The sequence below is a fragment of the Copidosoma floridanum genome, unplaced genomic scaffold, assembly GCF_036245765.1.
Source record: "Copidosoma floridanum isolate Cflo_tuat_1 unplaced genomic scaffold, Cflo_Japanese_pri ptg000025l, whole genome shotgun sequence".
In the NCBI taxonomy this organism is placed as follows: Eukaryota; Metazoa; Arthropoda; class Insecta; order Hymenoptera; family Encyrtidae; genus Copidosoma; species Copidosoma floridanum.
In genome coordinates, this window is record NW_028321902.1 from 6,309,913 (window position 1) to 6,329,289 (window position 19,377).

Genomic DNA, 19,377 nt, shown 5'->3' on the forward strand with positions numbered 1-19,377 from the left:
AAAAACATAAGACCGAGATACCTTGGTTTCACTTTAGTATATAAGCTGTTCTGCAGGAAAAAAATAAAACAAAAGCCCTAATGGTGCTATGTTCAGCTGCTCAAACGTCTTGGGTGAGGATTTTCCAAGTAAGACTCTCGAGTCGATGGCCCGATTTGTCACACAGAAGCACATATCGCTGTTGTATATGTATGTACACGTATATTCTCATGTCACCCACGAATTTCGGGGCTGTCTCGGCTTACGTCCTCTTCCTCTTCGTCTTCACCCAGACGCCTTCACTCGTACGGCTTGATCTTATTTCCACGTTTAATGTTGTTGTTGCTACTGTTACCAAACCCGTCTTGCAGTATTTTTTCGCTGACAAATCGCCGATCGACCCACTGATACTCTTCTCCCCTAATGTGACTATTTAATTTACCTCAATCTCCCAAGCGGATAGAGAGATTCTTTTTCTCTTTTCTATTTTTATTTATTTTTTGAGTACCACACCTTGTACTGTTTGTTAACCACAACGCGATTACGAGCCAACTACGGTCTGTTCACAATGCAATTATCCAGGTCCTCGTAGAAGTCAACCCCTTGCCTACTTTGTTCCAAGAATCGCTACCCCGTGAAAAATGTATTCCCTACAACTCATTTTTAAACAACGAAGCCTTGCCAGTTGGACTCCCAATATTGACTAATAATAAAAAAAGGGTTAGAAAGATAAGCTCACCTGCACAGGCAAAAAGCTATCTCGATCGAGTGCTTGTGGTTGGCCAATTTGTAGAAGTGCTGCAAAGAGCCCATGCACTCCGAACGGGAGCATCTCGAGTGCTCGCAGTGGTTCAGTACCGGCTGCAGCAGTGCCTTGCACTCGGCGTCGCTCCTGTCGAACAATTGTCACGTGTATTTCTTTTTTCTTTTTTCCTACTTTGGTGTCGTAAAAAAACGTAATTTCTCTTGGGCCTTGTATAATCAGTTGAAACCTGCACTTGGCTCGACATGACATAATTGACCAAAGTGTCAGGAAATTTCTAATTAGGAGGAAAGAAGTGCGCTTTGGTCTTTAGTGATACTAAAGCCATGGATACTTTTTTTTTCTTAAATTGGCTGCAGTTAAATTATACTGAGTTAGATAGTAAAAAGAGGAAGGGTCTGGAATTAGTAACGAAATGTAAGTTAAATATTCCATGTTAAAAAAAAGTGTAAAAACAAGAAGCACACAGTTTATGACATAAGCTTGTTTTATCTCACTTGCAGGTGGAGTAGGCCTGATGGCAGGTGCTGGTGAGCACCACTTTGACCGGCTGCTGGGCTATCCTCTCGTTGTCCGACAGCGGCGATGGGGCCGCTTGGCCACCTACAATCACAAAACATGTTGACCATTACATTTGCTTCATTTTATACCAAATTTTATTGTATTTTGGAGGGTAGAGTTGTGAGCCACATTTATTTTCATAAGGTCATGTTTTTTTCTCTCCCTATCGTGCACATGTGCAGCCACTCGTATGAATTGTATCAACTAAAATAGCAACAACAATACCATGAGGGAAACATTTCTCAGGCTTTCCTTAAGGGGATGCGTGTGTGCGGGCAAACTCCCAAACTCCCATTGAAAGACGCACTTCGGAAGAGCATAACTCGAGCTAGGAGCGAAGATTGTACGTAAGAGACGGAGGAAGAGGAGCACAAGTGAGAAGAGAAGAAGGACGAGAGATTGCCCGATCAAACGAGCAAAGTTGCTGGAATTGATATTCATGGAAGAGGCGAAATTTTCTCTCTCTCTTTCCTGCATATTTCTCTATTCTCTTCTAGAATGAGGGAGAGAGAGAGAGAGAGAGACAGTCCTGGCGAGCACTTAATGACCCGTTCCCTGGGTATACTGCGTTGTGCGTACAGAAAGAGATGAATCTCAGTCTTTCCACCGACTTGTCTTTATCTCTCATTAATAAACCTGCTCTGACCCATACTCTCCAACTAAGCTACTGGGTATATTGATAGGGAAACTTTGTCGAAATTTATGTTTGGTTGATATATGTAACTGTTTTTTTTTTATTGTTTCGCAATATTATTGCAAAGGCGCTTAAAGTGCAATTAAATTAGCTACATGACAAACAAAAAATTGTACACTTTGTTTTAAGGTCGCGTTATTTGTATTATTTCAAATATGTGATTTCCATCGTTTGAATTATTCATATTTAAAAAAAGTTGTTTTTTCATTTTTTTCATGAATGTACCACACGTATTAAAAAACTTTTTCTTGGGTAAAATAAAAATTTGACTTACAATATTTGTACGGACCAAACATATTTCATAAAGAATTTTGGAAAGAATGTTTTTTGATTTAAAAAAAAAATGCTATTTTACGTTGTTATTGATTTAAATTCAATACAAGACAAGCAGTAAAATTTTTTCAGTAAACATTTTTTTCTAAACTCCAAATAGTGAGTTTATAAATATTTTATTGAAAAAATTGAAAAACAAAGTTTGGCTTGTCATTTGAAAAACTTCCAGCTTATCAGACAAATAAAACGACGAGACTCAACCAGCTTGTTTTTGCAAGTGCCTCGCCGAAATGAGATTATAACGGGACACGTCGGGAACGCAGAATTGCTGAATTAAAGTTAACGAAGGAACTGGCTTGCGTGATAAACAATTATGGATAAACATTTGAATAATCCGATATTGTCCCCCTCCCACAACAAGCTTGGCGCTTTTCCCGCGTTGCGGAGTGTTTTGAATAGTGATGGGATTTTTCGTGGAAAGATGGAGTTTGCTCGATGCATGTGACTCCAAAAAGTATATTGTAGTCCACACGCGTGTCGCGCATCTACTCGATTTATTTCCATTAGCTCCGAATTGTTTTTCGGTTTCATTCATTTTTCATTCATTCGTTCTTTTTTGCACCGCTTCTCATTCATCGTTATTCTTTCGCCTTTTCTATTTTCTACCCTTTCTCCTTTTTTTGCAAGCGTCTCGTGCTTTACTTTCACAACTTTCTCTCCGTTATTTAAATTGTTTTTCCAGGATTTTACCTATTGCTCTTTTTGTTGTTCATTTCGTTGTATTAACCATCAAAAAATCTCGCAGTATTTCAAAGAGGCTTTGCACCCCATGAATTATTATTCCATAAGCTTGCAGAAAACAAAATACATAAGAATTTTTTAAAGAATTTTACCATCTGGGTGTGCGGTATAAAAAATTCTGTTCAACAAATACACAATACCCATTTAATACATTTTTTGTTTTTCCATTAAATTTCTTGTAGCATTTTCGTTGTTCATTTGAAATGTACATCTAAAAAAAAACTACGAGGGCGCCTTACGTTACATAAGCTGGTATCGTTGGATCACTGGGAATGAGCGCACATTAGAAAAGGAAAAGTACCTTTAGTGTTTCCCCTGCCGCAACGTGCTTAGGCACCGATAACAAGCTACGATTCCAAGCCCAAGGTTAAAGCTCTTAGGAGGCTCCCTTTGAGGTTAATGGAAATATCAGCTGTGCTCACACCCCGTCCCGTTTCTGCTCATGGTTCATGCCTCTGATTCCCGGAGAAGATCCTTTTGTGGATCCCCGTGGTGTCCTTCAAGCGTTTGCGATATCATTTATTACACCTACTTGGGTTCTTCCCCTAACTGATTCCTTAGGTTTGTATAATCCGAAAATTGCTCTCGTCCTTTTTAATGAATACTCAGAGTCTTCGGTGTAACGTAAGATGAAATTACTCTCCGCCCAAAATTAAATTACATTACCGTATAAAGTGCTTTTTACAGTATCGTTTCTTGAACATGTCGGACCAAATATTGATTATTACTACTATTCCCCATCATGAGATAATTTATTTCTTAAAAAAAAATTTTTTTGTACCCCGTACTTTTTTTATGATAAAGAAATTACTTTATGCCAGACACCAGTAATTTTATACGAGAGTTTTTTTTTAATGTTGACTGTTACTGCTTGAAATGATTTTTGAAATATATTTTTTATGTATACTTGAAAACATTTTGAAATTGCTTTGATAAAATAAAGTTATTTTACGTTTCATGATAAATGGAATTGATTTTTTTTAACATTCTTTGTTAATTTATCTGACTTAAAATACTATATCACTACTTGTGATAATCACTATAAAATCTACTGCATAATATTTTGTACACATTTAAATATGTATTTTTTTTTTTTTTCAATTTTAGTACTTGATTTTTTAAGAGATTCATGCAACCTCTTTTCTCAAATCCGTCTATCCTAATTTTGACAATGGTTACTCATTTAAAACAATTCAACTGAATTTTTAACGTGTACTGAAAATTTTTTTAAATCATTAACGAAATTCAATCATTTAACTAATTTTACATAATACTTGTTTGGTGAATGGTGAATGACATTTATTTACCAAAAATAATGTATTGAGCCCTATCTACTATCTTGATCGAAACAAAGATTAGGCCGAAATCCCACTGGGAGCAATAAAAAAAAAACATTAGTCCTCCGATAAAGATTTCAATCAACCCTAGAACGAGCCAGTGGATATGGATGAACCAGAAAGGAAGATGGATAACCCAATGAAAGAAAAAAATGTTTCAAAGAAACGGATTGTCTGAAGCTAAAAATTAAGCGTTGCATAAAGGAAATAATTAAAACGATTCTCACAAAAAACGAAACAACTAAGGTGGATGTCCCAGTACTCGCTCACTTAAGCAGACGAAATGTCCCAATAGTCGGTCACTTTTTTTCTTTTATGGGCCTTCGTTACATTTTCAATTGGGTTTATACATTAACTTGTATTGAAAGAGTAATTGCTTAGTGTCTGAATAGCTACCCGATTTATATATGTTTTGAAAATTTATAGTGAAAAAATCATCCAGATGACCGAGTACTGGGACATCGACCTTAAAAAAGAGATAAACCAGTAGAGTGAAACGTAAAAAAAAATAAAATAAAATAAAAAGAGTAAACAGTAAATTGATGAAACTAAGGACACCAACTGATGAGCTGCTGCCTCATTTGTGAAATATTATTATTGAATAAAAATTACAAGGAATAAATTTATCTGATATCGCCAAAATAAAACGCCATCTGGCTACTTAGCTGTTCTATACGTTCGTCGGGCTCTCGGATCTCAATTTCCAAAGCACACATTTGTAAAATTCCCTTGCAATTACATGAACTTCGGGCAGTACGATATTAATCGCGAGCAGCAGCACCAATACCATCAGCTGGAGGACAAAGTTTAATTTGATTTCGACTCGCTCTCGCGTTTCATTTCCTGAGCACACGCGTGGACTGTCCTTCCCGACAGCTGCCGCTGTTCTTCCAGTTCACGTGACCGAGTATCCACACACACACACACACTATTTTCCAGCTTACCGGATTTCAAATTTTAACTCGCAGATCCGCAATTAGAGCGCACTTCCTTTCTATGCCTGCCTGCCCGACTGTCGAGGGACTTCAATTTCGAATGCTGTTTCTCGTTTTTTCACAGATACTACTCTCTTTTAATACATTCGCCTCTTCCTATGAGCTCCTTTTTTAAGTAATTTATTCTCTATAGGCGACTAAATTTTTTTTTACTATCTGTTTTTGTGCAGATTATTTTTTCAATATTTTACTTTTTAAACGAAATAAATTTTGTCACATCAAATACGTCTCAACAATTTTATCGAGTATCATACCAGTGAGAGCTAGACAGCAATAGTTCATAGTATATGGGGTAAACAAACAGATGTGTACATACCTTCGAGATCCTCGTGGGATTGATTCCTCTGTTTGTGATGTACGACGCGATGATGATGGTGGACATTCGGTATGGGTATCTGCTTGAGCGCGTGGAGGTCCTGATGGTCGGCGTCTATGAGGGGATTCTCCATCTGCGACTCGATCAGCTCGATCGTCGTCGTATTGTTGGCGTTCGATATGACGTTCACTGAAAGCACATTCAGTTGTACTCACGAGACGAGCCACGGCCTACTGATACTTGGACACACATGTGTACCATCTAACTACCATGTATACATAGTATCTCGTTCGCTCGATCAATTTCTCAGTTACTCCCCCTCTCACCCCTCTGTCTTGACACACAGAGTCCCTACGATCAGCAAGTCCTACAGATGCGCAATGACCCACATATTTGGACGCTTTTTTTGTATATAACTACGAGTCTCAGTGAATAAAAAATCAGCTTAGAAAAATTTAAATCATCCCCACCCAATGTTATACTGAAAAAAGTCCTGTGGTTAGTGAAATATATAGGTACAGGCGCATTACTTAAGCCAGTCGCACAGTAGCCCACAGTGACTGTCCGTTACGTTGTTGCGTGAATTTATCCTTCCCCTCATCCATGTATCTCTTACTGCTATAAAGTACTCGATAAGACACAAGAGAGTAAAAGGAAGAGTGGGGAAATGATGGTATATAACACAAATAAGCTGGACAGTCAAATCCAGAATGTTCAACATACTTTTTATCATGAGTTACTATTCATATTAGAACAATGGCAGTAATATATTTTGACTTGCTCCCCGTACATACCTCTTTCCACCCCTCCCGACTCTTAATAACCTTCATTATCAAGTTCCTTTTCTTTAAATGCGCTCTTTACCAAACACCAATACCTATTGAAAACCAACTTTACCACTGTTTAACTTTTTACTTTTATTTTTGTTAAATACGTGGGAAAATCTCTTTCAAAGGGTAATCTTTCAGACTTTCGTCACGACGAGAGAGAATAACCCTTTAATCATAGACGATTCACGTGATGTCTGACCATATTCGCCTTTTTCTACTTAAAATGTAAAATATACTTTTTTTCCATTCAATTAATTTTATAAATTTACTTGCTACGGTGCTCATTTAATCTTACAGGTTTCAAAAGTGTACATCTCTGCTTAACCTGTTGAAGAAAAAAAAAAAAAAAAAAAAAAAAAAAAAAAGAGCCAAATATTTGCATGTAATCACTCGTATACCTGAGTCAACGAAGCCCTCGAAGGCTTCGGCGAGCCGATCGAGGGGTAGCAGCAGCTCATCATCGACGCGCTCGTACGGCCCAAACCTCCTGCCCCCCGGCTCGTGCTCAACGCTCGTGGATGTGGATCGTGGGGGTGGTGCTAGTGCAGTGGGTAATGGTTGTGCAGGTGCTCTTGGTGGTACTGGATCCCGATCGCGGAAGTGCTGGTTATGGTGGTGGTGGCGGTGCCGGTGGTCCTCGGCATGCTGGCTTAGATTATTGTGCTCGGGGGTGGTTATGGTGCTCATAGTGCTGGGCAGGGGAGGCTCACGATCATGCTTGGGGACTTGGGAGCTGGTGTGGGGGATGACATGAGACAATGAAGATGATGGATGGTTGGAGTCGAGGGGGTTGGTGGGGAGCTTGAGGAGGTACTGGCGGGGGTGGGGCCAGACGTGCAACCACTGGGTGACCCAGTGGTCGTTCTCGAAGACGCGGATGGCGCTCACGGAGTCCTGGAGCTCCGGAGGGACCGAGTGCGCGTAGAGGGTGAGTTTGGGCCTACCGGCTTGCTTTGGCCTCTCGGTGGCTGTAGTCCCGTCAACGTCGTCGGGGTCCTCCTTGTCCTGGCCCTCCTCGCCGAGTTGGAAGCGCAGCGACTGCTCCTCCTCGAGGTCGGAGGCGAGTTCGGAGTCGAGCTCGTAGAAGGCCGAGGAGAGTCGGGGCGCGGCGGTGCCGGGGAACAAAAAGTACGGGTACATGCTGGTCGGGGTCAACCAGAGCTCCTGGTAATTTGGGTCTGCCTCGTGGCTGTTGCCGTTTTGTTGGTGGATGTTGTGATGATGGTGGTGGTGGTGGTGGTGGGTTTGTTCGAATGGGTGGAGGGCAGAGTCCGTGCCCGAGAGGTCGATGGACGAGGACTGATACTCTGAAACAACACAAGCAGAGGTTGCCGCCCGTAATCGAGTGCCACTTTTTTTCGCTTCTCTCGTACTGTTTCTGAGTCTGCGTATGTATTTTCTTGTAACATGTACTTGGATAGGGTTTGGGTCATGTGACTGATTTTGTTTGTTTGATGATTTTCTTTGTCAGTAATGGAATGATACTGATGTTGTAGTTGTACGATAATTGTTGGGTTGAGGTCTCGGGGATTTAAGATGATGTAGAGTACAAGATGTGGGTGAAATTTGTGGTTAAAGGGATTAGATAAATTTACAGGAAAGGATGAATCAAAAGTCACACGGCTCTGCAAATCTGCGGTTAGAGACATTACAGCATAGTTTTCAATGATGTTGGGGACAAAAAACGGTCATCAAAGGTAATTTAGCGATGAAAAGAAAGAGAACCACCGTTTTTTGAGTAGTAGCGAGTTATGGAAAGACAAAAGAACAAAACCGACTTTTTTTTAACGATATGCTGCTTCATACAACTGCTGTTGATAGCAAAAGCTTAGCGTACATACAAATGTATGTATAACCAAACAAGACGTGAAAAGGTGTGGAAGGGGAAAAGTTAAGAAGTACATCCACTGTGGACTACTGGGAGCAGTGGGTACACGAGTATTCCGGGAAATAAGTGAGCAGAGCACGGAAGAGAGAACACACGTGCAGTACAGCTCACGTGACTTGCTCTGCAGGCAGTAATTCCTCCTCGACTTTCTCGAAACGTGGATGTAAGAAGGACTACCTCTTGCCCTTGTGTATATGGGGGCGAGTGCAGACAACACGTACGTGTGCATAAAGCAGCCAAGCACTCGCTTCTCTTCTCCTCTCACCCGTGAATTTTGCATCCCGGCAAACGTTGCGCTTCGTTTATCCGTCCCACGTGCGAGACTTTTCTCCTTCGCGCCTCCGCCACTTGCTCCTCGACGCGTTCGGCTGTTGAGTTTTCCTTCCCTTCTCGCCTCCTCTGCTTCCCTGTTTGCCTTCACCCCTCGACTTTTCGAACCAGAGGCTGTGCAAAGGAAATCGCCACTTCGAGTAGGTAAGCTCCACTGATTTTATAAACAACGTGTGTATCCTCGTACCACACCTGACTGACTCGCTGCACCACTCAATTGTGATTCGATAATCAAAGTCATTCTTTTTCCATGTCCTGCACCGTGAAAAGGGCCAATTTTATTTGCTCCAGTTGACGCGCCTCCTTACGTTCCTTTTGGGAGTGTAGACGACGAACTTTTGGTGACGTGAAAGCCCTCAATTATAGGTTTTAGCTTACGCGTGTTATTCTGCTCTGATCTCCTTTGTTTTTCAAAAAAGTATTCTACATCTTATAAATTATAAATTGGATGATTGTAGAAAACTCAGCCCTTTCGAATTTCAATGATAATATCGTCCTCGAGAGCTGGTGGAAACATTGTAGGAAGAAAAGGTGGATAAAAGGATTTTGGTTGTGCAAGTGGCGATAGTGGTGGTAGTGGTGGTGGTGATGGTGATGTAGTAGTGACGCATTCTGTATGGGTTGAAATATCAGGTACATGAAAAAAAATCATTTGTTGCTTGTGTATGTAATAAAAAATCAAATGAGTCAATAAAACGTGTATTGGTAAAAAAAAATTTAAATCAATTAAATAATAATCTACAATAACACACATCGAGATCGAAATTTAATAAAATAAAAAATACAAGTAAATGAAGAAAAAGTGCAATAGAGAGGAATGGTACAACATGATTGTAAAAAATGCATATCCAAGGCTTAAAAAAATATACTCACGTGCAGAGATTTATTATTAGTGCAATGCATCTACATATACGACATCCGATACGTTTACATTTATACAGGTACAACATATTTCGTGGCATTCACCTAATATCAAGCAGTGCCAGATTTCACCTTGCCTTCTTTCCCCTTTTTTTCTTACCTTGAAAAAATCTAGTATGCTTTACAGCTAACTTAATTTGATCGTACTGACTTCACCTCTCCTTCTCTCACTCGCTTTGTTACGGTCTGATTGCGACAAAAATATTACACTCTGGTGTGGCTTACAGAGCTAACCTACTTTAGGAGTGTGAGACTAATTTTTTAGACTATTGTTTTTCCGAAGAAATATATGCACACGGGTTTGGTTCGTTGAGCCGTTATTAGATGCAAAATACACTGAGAGAAAAATTTAATAATAATTATAGAGAAAATTCAGTACAAATTACCATTCCACACAGTAAATCGAATGGAAGTTGGGAAAAAGGGAAAAGTTATTATTTTAAACACTAAAGTCCTGTTCGAATCGACGGCCAAATCATGTGGTACAACAAGATGGTAACCTTGACACCCAAGAAAAACAAGCACACGTGCAGGTGCTCGTTCAATCATCGTTATCACCCTAGAAACGGTTGCAACTGCGTAAAGGCGGTCACGTCCTATGCCCAGGATACCGCCAACTGCCAGGCCGTCAAAAACACCGGAAGGACTCCTTCCCAAGGCGTACCCTACGGCTCACTAAGGCGCAACGAGATTTTGAGGTAAGTGTAAAAAGTGTATTTTTTTTTTTTTTTCAGTGCTCTTTTCTGTGAGTTTCCGTCCCCGGCCAGCCTCCCGAAACCGTCGAGCCACTGGATTGGTCCCATGGCCATACGGGCATTGGTGGTTGCAACCCCAAAATCCTACCCCAGCATCTGAAAATGCTCGTCCTCTGGGTTTGGGCGCCAAGGGGGCAACCCCTGAAAAAATGGCCAAGCGGCAATGAGAAAAAAAAGCCTATCGTGTACATACAACAGGCACACGGAATTTTAAAAAAACACTACACACACACAAATAATCCCTCATAGCCGTGTAAGGATACCGAGGTTAAAGGCAAATGTGCGACGGGATGAGACACAAAAAATTTGGCTATAACAATCTTGAGAAACTGCAAACTTTACTTTTACATGGGTCTAGAATGTTGTAAAAATAAAGGAGGTTTACTTTTGCCTTCTTTGCTGTTTGTGGCAAAAAGACATCCGGCCAGATGTTATTTTTGTTTATAGTTTCAACGAAGATTATATTTATTTTTAATAATTAAATTTAAAAACTTACAATTACGATTAAATCTACAACATGGGTATCGTGTACCATAATATTTTTTAATTTTAGTATTTTTTTAGAAAAGATTTATTAAATCAGCACCATTGTTAGTATGTTTCAATTAGTTTTGTCACAATACAATAAAATAATTAAATTTAATTTTATATTTTAAACCATGATATTTATAAGCACTTGTTATTGTAAAAAATTATCACTACAACTTTTAAAAATATCTTTAAATAATCCTATCTTATCATTTGCACATAACTGGATAATTTGGTTGATTACAATTTTTAGTCAATTAGGTGCATTTTACAGAGTCATACTACCTGAGACACTTCTGACCTAATTTAAACTCCAGTTTCCGTAAGGATTAGCAGATAATCTGTCAAAGTTTTCGTATAAAATCTTCTCCCTCAGTTTTTTTCCAATTAAATTATTTCTTTTTAACACAATGAGCGTACTAGAAGCTACTATTTTTTAAGCGTACTTTTATACCAATATGCTAATCATGCAAAGAGCTGCGAAATTGAATCTCACACGTCTGTAGCAATAGAAAGCACAGCGATAAAGACATTAATTACGTGGCTGTTCGCAGAGACAGATGAAGTGGAGCAAAAAGCGTAAAAAATCGGAAACGAAGAAGGTCGAAAGAGGTAGGAGAAAAAATGGTGCGCGGGGGGTTGGAGGTGAAATTGCAGCGTGCAGAGACTGAAATGAATTATTAGGTCTTAGTGGTGACGACGGTAATTAACGATGGGTGCAAAAGTTAGGCTTGAGCCGATAAAACTGCTCCTCCTCTGCACGTATCTGCATCGCGATAGTCCTAGCACTAATTAAGTAGTGAGCGAGTGTCCACGTATATATTCGTGCTCCGCTGCACCACTTGTTCCGTATAGGTATCAACGATAGTAACAAGAATGAAGATATTTTACTCATCTAATTACTCTACGTACGTCCATTTCTAATCTAAACTCGTTTTAAACCGGTAATTCATATTAATTTCCTTTTACAGATTTTTTTTTTTCGAACCAATTATTAATATTATTACATCGATAATATATATTAAATCATACTATTTAAATCAATATTAATACCTTGAAAAAAAATTACACGAAATAAACACATAATGTTGCAAAATTGATTTGGCATAAAAAGGCAAATCAATAATTTATCCTAGTAAGTCATAGAAATAATAATTCGTAAAAATGTACTACAAAAATAAGTCCCACATCACAATACAACAGTCAAAAAATATAGTATGAAGCTACTTGTACTGTATGCAAAAATGATATCCTGTACCATAAAGCCTAATGATTTTTACATACAATAGATATCCAGAATGAAAGATAAGTCATATAAATAAAAAAGTCATCAAGCCTACGAATATAAATATTAATATCAATACTCTACGCACATCGTACATTCGTACACAATACACTGACTTTTAAACAAAAGACCAAAAAGACAATAGACATCGCACTTACAGCTGTATAACAAAAAAAAACAAAAACAAAAAAATTGACAAACTGCCAAGCCAAAAATATCCCCTCTCGTGTACATATAAGTATACACGGGCTGAAACGGTACATATGTCGCTACACCTCACGTCTAATAGATGCTCGATCATTTTTTGCTGTTGCTGTAAGCGGAATTTGAAAAAAGCTCTAAAAAAAAGAAGTGTAGAAAAATAATGTTTCTCGTTCACTCACCAACGCAGGGATTGTGATTGACCATCGAGAAAATTCGGTCGCAACGCTTCTTCGCCTGGTTGTCCGGGCAAATGCAGCCAAACATGGGGGAGAGCCGCAACTGCGTCCAGGCCTCGTGACACGCGTCCCTGTAACAGATTTAGAAAAAAAGAAAAAGTTATGAAAAGTAATAATTACTTTATAAAATATCAAGTTTTATTGATTTTTTTTTTTTTACGGAAAGTTTAGTATCGACAGAGCATTGGTATGATTGTTTTTTCTAACTGGGGAGTGGTAAATTTTTACTGAGGTAAGAGTGGATGTTGAATCCCTCTTGGAGTTTCAGAAATAAAAATATGCTAGAGTTTTTCATGAAATGAATGTTCCAATAAAACCAAAACTTTTTAAAAACCTTTCTATGTATTAGGTAAACAATCAAATTTCATAAATTTATAGATGGACATGTAAATAAGAAAATAAATTTTTTTTGATAAATTTAGAAGAAATCTACATTGACCCACAAAACAATAGAAAGTTTAGTGTACTCGTTACATACATACATGTATTGTGCAGTTGGTAATTAAGCGTATATTACATGAAAAGTTTTCTCTACGAGATATAGCAAAAAGGGGGAAAAAATTGAAAGTTAAAAAAAGGGTGATTCCGTACAAGATTTCAATTTCAGAACTAATTAGGCAGTTGTGGAGGAGCCAACGCAGAACAGATCAGTTGGAAAAAGCAGGTCATTAAATGGTCCAAAAAGCAAAGAAGAAGGAGATAGGGTTGGGGTGGTGGTGGTAGAGGGTGCAAGAAAAAGCTGTTGAAAGTTTTCACTCTAATTAGCTATTAAGCCACGCAGTAGCGGAAAATCTGGCTGTGCCCAATGCACTTGAAAACGGAGAAATGGTAACATAATTTACCGGAGAACTTTGATTACTCCAAAGTAGTTAACTTGCCACTGGATTCAAGATCTCCAATTCCACTAGAAAACTCACTTCCACATAAGATAAAAATTAATTATGGCCACTCCAAACGTGCGAAATAGATAAATAAACGAAAGTCCAACATCTGTGAGGAAAAGGACCATTATCGGGACTGTACAGATAAAGTTGGGCCATCGAAGGGGAGGTGCACTTTGGCGTACAATAGCCTCCCTCTGTTGCCTCGTAAGCTCAGGCTCGTTACACCATACTGTTATTGCTGTTGTTGTTCGAGGAAGGGGTGAAAATCCCACGTCAAACAGTGGGTACGCACATGCGATTGTAGCTGACGCTGCTCTGTTTGCTCGGGCCTATTTGCCACTGCGTCCCTGTTTTGTTTGATTAGTGCGCAAGGGGTGACGCGGACAAATGCGACAAGTGATTTTTGTTTTTGTTTGTCCACTTGCCACCGTTGGTCTCTGCTCTGTTGCTCATTTCATGTACTGCGCGAGTGAATGATTGAACGATCGAGCGATTCCCATCTGGAATTTTTGTTTGAACGAGCAATCATAAGTGAACATTTTTCTCATCAGAATCACTGTGATTCTGGTCATTTGTTTGCTCATACCCTCGCGTGTCTCGGAGATGGTAATTTTTAAATTTGCAGTATAAGGAAAAAAAAAAGAAAATAATAAGTATAGGTGCATATACGCGAGAGGAGAGGAACGACAAAGGATAAGTGAAAACTGGACGAGCCCTTTGGGAGCCATTGGAAATTTATGAAGTTTTCCCAAGTGCGAGTAAAAGTGAGGGATGGCAAGAAAACCACTGCCCAAATGTTTGTATGTATACAGAAATACAGTGGGTAAGAAAAGTAATGAGCTTAGAAGAAGAGGGTGGAGGAAAAAGGAAAGAGGTGAACATATGGAGGGAAAAAAAGCAAAGGGATAGTCATGCAGGTCAACTCTTACACCAGAATTGAAACGAATAATCGTCGCAGCGTTACTCATACATGGTCTGCCTCCTCCTGAATATTTAACAAAAAATCAACATCGACACTTTCGCCCTCATTCATTGGGGGTGATTTTTTTGTTTTTTTTGCGTCCTGTCTCTTGTATAGGACACAGAAAGCAAGTGCTTCCTCTTTTTCATGGACAAACAGATTTTTTTATTTTTGGACGTCCAGTCAAAAAGGATGTATAGGATACATCTCCTACAAATAATTATTTCCGCTATCGACCAAAGTGGATAGCAGAAGCCTAAATTAACGTACACGTAATTTACCTACTAAACTGCACTTAAAAATCCCATCACCGCTATTGAAATGACTAATTAGCTCCAAGCAATTCTTCATTAAAAAAAAAGCTCCAATCGAACCATCGATCACAGAAGGGGTATGCCGTTAGGAGAGGGATCCTGAAAGCGCCTCCCGGCGTCTGGAATATACACATATAGGGAATAGCGCGGAGTTGGCGTATCGGCTTACCCCCGCGAGTGGCGGCTCCGACAGCGATATTACGCGATCCCACGCACGCACGTGTGCAACGGGAAGGAGGTGGAGGGAAGGCAAATACATATCTCGGCAATTATCAGCAGCAGCCCCAGACGTTCAGAGTAAGGCTCCTTCGCGTCACGCGACGTATATAAGGTACTCTTTTGTCTGGAAAGATATTATAAATGGCCGATAGCGTGTGCGTTTGCAGGGAGACTGAATATCACTGGTGTGGATGTACACCTACTATCGGGGCTTGCAAAAGGGGCTGGAAAAGGTTCGCTTCTCCCCTTCGGAGAACGAAAACTGTGTAGTACAACTCGGCGTATATTAAACGTCACTGACGATCCTCGGCGTGTGCAGTGTGTGCTTGTATATGTGCATGTCTCTGTTTGATATAAACATTGTTGTACTTTTAATTTGTTCCACAAAGTACAGCAGGAACGAAAACACCCCCCCCCCCGTTTAAAGTAAAATAAAATTGGGGGGTGGAGGGAGTTTGACACACCCCCAGCGAGTCGCGAAAAAGTGTCGCTCACTTGGCGCGAAAACAAAAGGACCAGACGAGGGAAAAAGAAAAGGGAACACTCGCGAGCACAGCAGCCGTTTTACAAGAGCACCGTAGTACAAGGGGTAGGTAGGTATACCCACGAGACGCGTGCAAAGCTGCGCTGCACAAAGTACTTGTGATTCGCGCGTGCGATAGGCCGCATAGGGAGCAAGTCTGGAGAGTCTAGTTTAGTATATATATATTCATATATACGTGCATACATGTGAAACCAGCCGACGAGAAGTGCTCTTGGCAGCAGCAATACCAACCTTTCGGTGGTACCTGCTCCATTTGCATATACCACAGCCATGTATGTTTTTTTCTACCTCTTACTTTTTTTTTCATCCCTCCTGCGCACTTCCGGTAGCTACTCTTTATGCTCTGTGCCTGTACTTGGTTTTTTCTTTTCCCTGACCGCGACATAGATATTAAAAAAAAGACCTACCAGTAGACTAAACTTATCAGTCATTACTGAGAAAATCATCGATGAGATTTCATGTTTTTCCCTCCCACTTTCTCTTCAATTTTGTTATTGATATTTTTTTTAACTCCCATACGCACGCATTTAGCTTCTATATTTATTTTGAATACATCATTGCGCAAATGAACGATGTAACGATGTGACCTTTTTGTGAAATTGCTTATTCTCTAGAAATTTCTTACCTATTTGATTTATTTTTTTAGGTCCTCGAGACAATGCGACATTTAAGAAAATTTTGTCCAGAAAGATGAAAAAAACAAAATTAAACAATTTTTTTTACTATTGTAAATAAATAATATTAATTTTGTTTTGAAAAGAACAATATTTGAAAGCAAATGCTGAATTTGGTAAATTTTTGTGTATTATTGTTTTTTTTTTTTTTTTTTTTCTTCTCATAACACGCACATAATTCTCCCCACGCAAAGTCTTCCGATTATGATCATTGCCCATATTTTTACTCATTACGTAATGCAAAACAAATTTTTTAAATTGATCCTCCAAGTATTTGTTTTTCAATTTTAGAAATAGCGATTTTGTTACATCGAATATCTAATCTCTGACAAAAACCGCAGCGCACCGCAGTGATAAAATTAAAAGTTTCGAGTAGTGGGCTTTTTCCGGTTGATAACGTCGGGGATGCGTTAACGCCGGATCACATACGTACCCAAAGGAGCAAACGCATCTCGCAACTACCCCATATGGCTTCCACAATGTCCTGGCAAACGATCTCATGAACATTTGCACGAGTGGCTTAAAACGAGCTTTGACTACCCCCACACCCCCTCCTCTTCCTCTTCCCACTTCAATGCGGAGGACAATCGAAAGCCAGAACTACCCGAGACCTCCCATTGCTTGCCTATCCACACACACTGGCCTTTTAATATTATAACCAAGATTTTCCCTCGCACGGCTATACTTTCCCTCTGGCCAAAGTTCACGTCACATTTTTATTATTCTCAAAGAACTACCGTGGCTTCTTCTGTGGTTAGCCATTGAATCATCATCCGCGGAAGGAGTAAATCCACGTACTCGTGTTTGGGATTCAAAAATGGATTTTACTTGTAAATGGTGGGGATAGTACTAGTGGTAAGACCCACACGCGTGTTCACTTGCTCCAAAAGAAATATATATTTATGGGGATAAAGGAAAGTGAAATATAGGAATTTGGAGATTACATGCGCACAGGCACTGCAGCGGAAAGTTGGCCCAGTAGGGGCTTTTACATGAAGGGATCGAACAGTCGAGCTAATGACGAAACTTGCGGGACTGCGTGTGTTGGCATTAGTTTTCAATATATAATCCACAGGAGGAGAGCTAGCTATGGGATGCATATACATGAATGTAAATAACGGGGAAAGAGTAATACGGGATTAGAGCAATTATTGGATCCCACAAAAGTTTTGGACATTAGTGTGGGATTTCGAGGTAAAGCACGGTTAAGTGGAATTACGTGACTATGGTTAATAAAGTTCGAAGCTCCGAATCGAGAATAAATATTATCGCGTCGAATTAGCTGCGGCAGTGGTAGTGTGTGTTTTTTAGTACAATACTAAAAAATATGTTTCTGTTCTATCAAATGATACTATGCATTTTTAAGAAAGACCCATATCATTATTATTTTAATTACTGAAGTTTACGCTGCAAAGTGATTCAAACTTTATTCGAGAAGGTATAGTGCAGTGCCTCTTAATCACCATACAAGTCCCCTCTACCCCAGCAGGTAACATCGATTTGCACCCTTAAATCGTGAGTGGGTCGCCAAAGCTATAGAAAGGCCTACAATCCGCGCTGTCTCTGGCCTTATGAATTTTAACGAGGCTAGCTGTCGTGTTCCTCCCGCCTTTCCTAACTTTCTCTTCCCAGTGCTCTTGTGACGCCCTGTATATTGCTTCCTCCACTGCGAACTGCTGCTGTTGTTGATTTTCTTGCGCTCCCCTTTCTAAAGGCTGCTGGTATACGACACTTGAGCAGTGTGTCGAACAACTTTCCATCCCTACGTGGTATACATGCCTCTGCAAGTTTACCCAACCCTCGTGAACTCCTTTTTCCTTGCAGACGGTAATCTTGTAAAGTTCGACTAAATAGGTATATCTGGTAGTACATATTGATAAATCACCTATCGTCGCTACTTTCAATCAAATTATTGGCTCTGAGAAAAATATTATTTGTTGGAGAGAAAAATAATGCTGGTGCGCTTCAACACGCGATCTTGCAAAAGTGACCAAATACATCCCTTAAAAAATTTTATTTAATAAGATGTGACATGGAAAAATTGGAAAAATGAAAGTGAGTAACTGTTTTCTGCTCTGGCTCACTCTGACCTCTTGTCTGCTATTTTTAAAAAGTTAACTGCATTTACAGCTTAAAATGAGCAGCTGAACTCAAAGTTCATGTTGAGCTTTTGCCATTTTTCGTTCAAAGGACTACTGCTGTAAGAGAAACTAAAAATATAAATGGCGATAAGCCCATCATTCTGGATTTCCTCCACCTGGTCTCACGTGAATAATAAACAAAGAGGCTACTAGAAATACAGAGCTAAAATAGTCACATCGCAGAATTATGCCTTTGTTAAAATATAGGCATATATTGTATAACCCATCACTTGAATAATTGAAAATCGAGCCTCGCTTCCTTGCGCTTCAATTATTCAAGCAATTCTGAAATGGATCGGCTGTATTGAACTCGTACAATTATACAGTGGTTCAAAAATGTTTCTTCATCACATGTGCTTGTAGTTCAGCCATCCAAACTCAAAAGCCACGTCCGATGGCCCGTAACGACTGCCAAGTTTGTCCGAAATGAGATAAGCAATCTCGAGCCGAAGGAGATGATGATGAGGGTGGGGGTCATCCTTTTGAATATATATCATGTAAAATTACGGAGGATAATGCCTCTGCTGCTGCTGTTGTTCTCTCCTCCAGCCAAGGCTATACAACCACGGTTATACAATACATATCTGGATAAAGTACATTAGGGTCACGTCAAGGAAGAGGAGAACATCTCCGAGACTATAAGTATACGTATACATTTTGTCCTCAACCGCATTGCAGGACTCTAGTACGTATTTATAATTTCAACCCCATGGCTTAAAATACATTGTTTATGTTTACCTGCAAAAAATATATAAGTACGTACCATAAACATTTCATTTGTCCTTGTACTAAGTTAACCAAGGGCAACATAACAAAATTATTGAATAGCTGAAATGATGTATGTACAAATGTGATTGTACAATTAAAAAACTGTATTTGATTACATACATGCCTAGGATCGGTACATAAAGTCAGGCAAAACAGTAACATTACTTGCTACGTAA

At 39.5% G+C, this 19,377-nt stretch overlaps 1 protein-coding gene across 1 annotated transcript in view; it reads right to left on the bottom strand.

The window, feature by feature from the left end:
* Positions 1–19,377, bottom strand: part of LOC106637711 (uncharacterized) — a 121,691-nt gene that overhangs the window by 17,583 nt on the left and 84,731 nt on the right. Inside the window, exons 6-10 of the mRNA XM_089595496.1 lie at positions 12,640–12,767; positions 6,948–7,856; positions 5,720–5,908; positions 1,240–1,345; positions 719–871 (exon numbers count right to left, since the gene is read on the bottom strand). Coding sequence (XP_089451622.1) covers positions 719–871; positions 1,240–1,345; positions 5,720–5,908; positions 6,948–7,856; positions 12,640–12,767 — 1,485 coding nt within the window. The remainder of the gene's footprint in view (positions 1–718; positions 872–1,239; positions 1,346–5,719; positions 5,909–6,947; positions 7,857–12,639; positions 12,768–19,377) is intronic.